The 1,243-nt window shown below is 41.8% G+C and overlaps 1 protein-coding gene across 1 annotated transcript in view; it reads right to left on the minus strand.

Annotated features, from left to right (window-relative positions):
• ttc17 (tetratricopeptide repeat domain 17) overlaps window positions 1-1,243 on the minus strand; it is a 26,315-nt gene that overhangs the window by 6,396 nt on the left and 18,676 nt on the right. The window contains exons 14-15 of the mRNA XM_005749625.2: window positions 1,108-1,179; window positions 584-808 (exon numbers count right to left, since the gene is read on the minus strand). Coding sequence (XP_005749682.1) covers window positions 584-808; window positions 1,108-1,179 — 297 coding nt within the window. The remainder of the gene's footprint in view (window positions 1-583; window positions 809-1,107; window positions 1,180-1,243) is intronic.

Genomic DNA, 1,243 nt, shown 5'->3' on the forward strand with positions numbered 1-1,243 from the left:
TGTGATTAAACTTCTTTAGACTATCAGAAAGGAGAGTTTTGCTGGTCCGGCCCACTTAACATCAAAGCGTGCTATATGTGGCCCAGAATGTAAAATCAGTCTAACATCTAGATGCTGCGCATTTTTAGGCAAACACTCAGGTTTTAAATTTTCCTAGGTTCCTCTGCCATGTTGAAATGTGTTGTCCAGTGGTTGGGACATTTGTTCCTGGAACCACCTTGATGAGTGCTCAGACATGGCACAATGACACTACTGATCCCAGTAATTGAAAAGTGGTGCTCTGTAAAGCCATCAAAAATGCAGTTCATCAGAAGTTTGTTGGTTAAGTCGCATTCAGCACAGTCAATAAAAAACAAAAAAAACAAAAACACTACTGCTGATTTGGGATTTTCAGTCTAGTACAACGCAGCGTGCTGCAAAGACGATAACAGGCATGTTTTTGTTTCCTTTGACGCAAGGCGATGTGATGAATACCGTTTGTGTTAGCAAATACGTTTCTCCAACACGAAACAAAATATAAAGCACACCTAAACAAACTACTTGTACAGCATACTGAAATAGCATAACCCAGCAGGTTATTTACCTCTGACGCATTAAGTGCCAATGCATACTCCAGCAGTGTTTGTGCGTGGGTGCTTAGGCCGTGGTGTAGCAGCAGGTTTGCAGCATTGGCGAGAGGGAGGTGGCGATGGGAAGGCGAAGTTGAGCTCAAGGCTTGGCGCAGGCACTGCAGGGCACGGCTACCATTGCCTTTGGATCGCCAAAATAGAGCTGCCTCATTGTGGACCTGCCAGCGGGGTATAGTGGCCTATACATACAAAACAACTTAGGTTAGCTTAAGGTGGCCTCAAACAATTTGAGCTGGGAGCTATTTGGAGTGACTAGAGTTATTCATAATCAGACTTCAGATATAATGGAAACGTCTTGTGAACTCAACAACTTAAGTTGGACTGCAGGAACACTGAGTCAGAAAAGGGTTCATCTAAACTATATTTAAAGAAAAATAAACATATTCTGTAGCACTCTATACAGATTTAGGCTTATACACCAGATGATAAGATACATAGCAACGATCAGAACCTGTGTGGGTGTGAGGAGCTCCCTTACTTGTTTCATGGCTTGAGCAATTCTATGGCCAATTTGGTCCAGCATCAATCCTCCACTACGTAACTGCAGTATCTATATAAATAGACAGAAATATGTGTATATGGATAGTCTTTGCCACAAAAAAAAAAAAAAAAAA

This window comes from Pundamilia nyererei, unplaced genomic scaffold (assembly GCF_000239375.1).
Source record: "Pundamilia nyererei isolate P.nyererei 1_Seehausen unplaced genomic scaffold, PunNye1.0 scaffold00251, whole genome shotgun sequence".
Classification (NCBI taxonomy): domain Eukaryota; kingdom Metazoa; phylum Chordata; class Actinopteri; order Cichliformes; family Cichlidae; genus Pundamilia; species Pundamilia nyererei.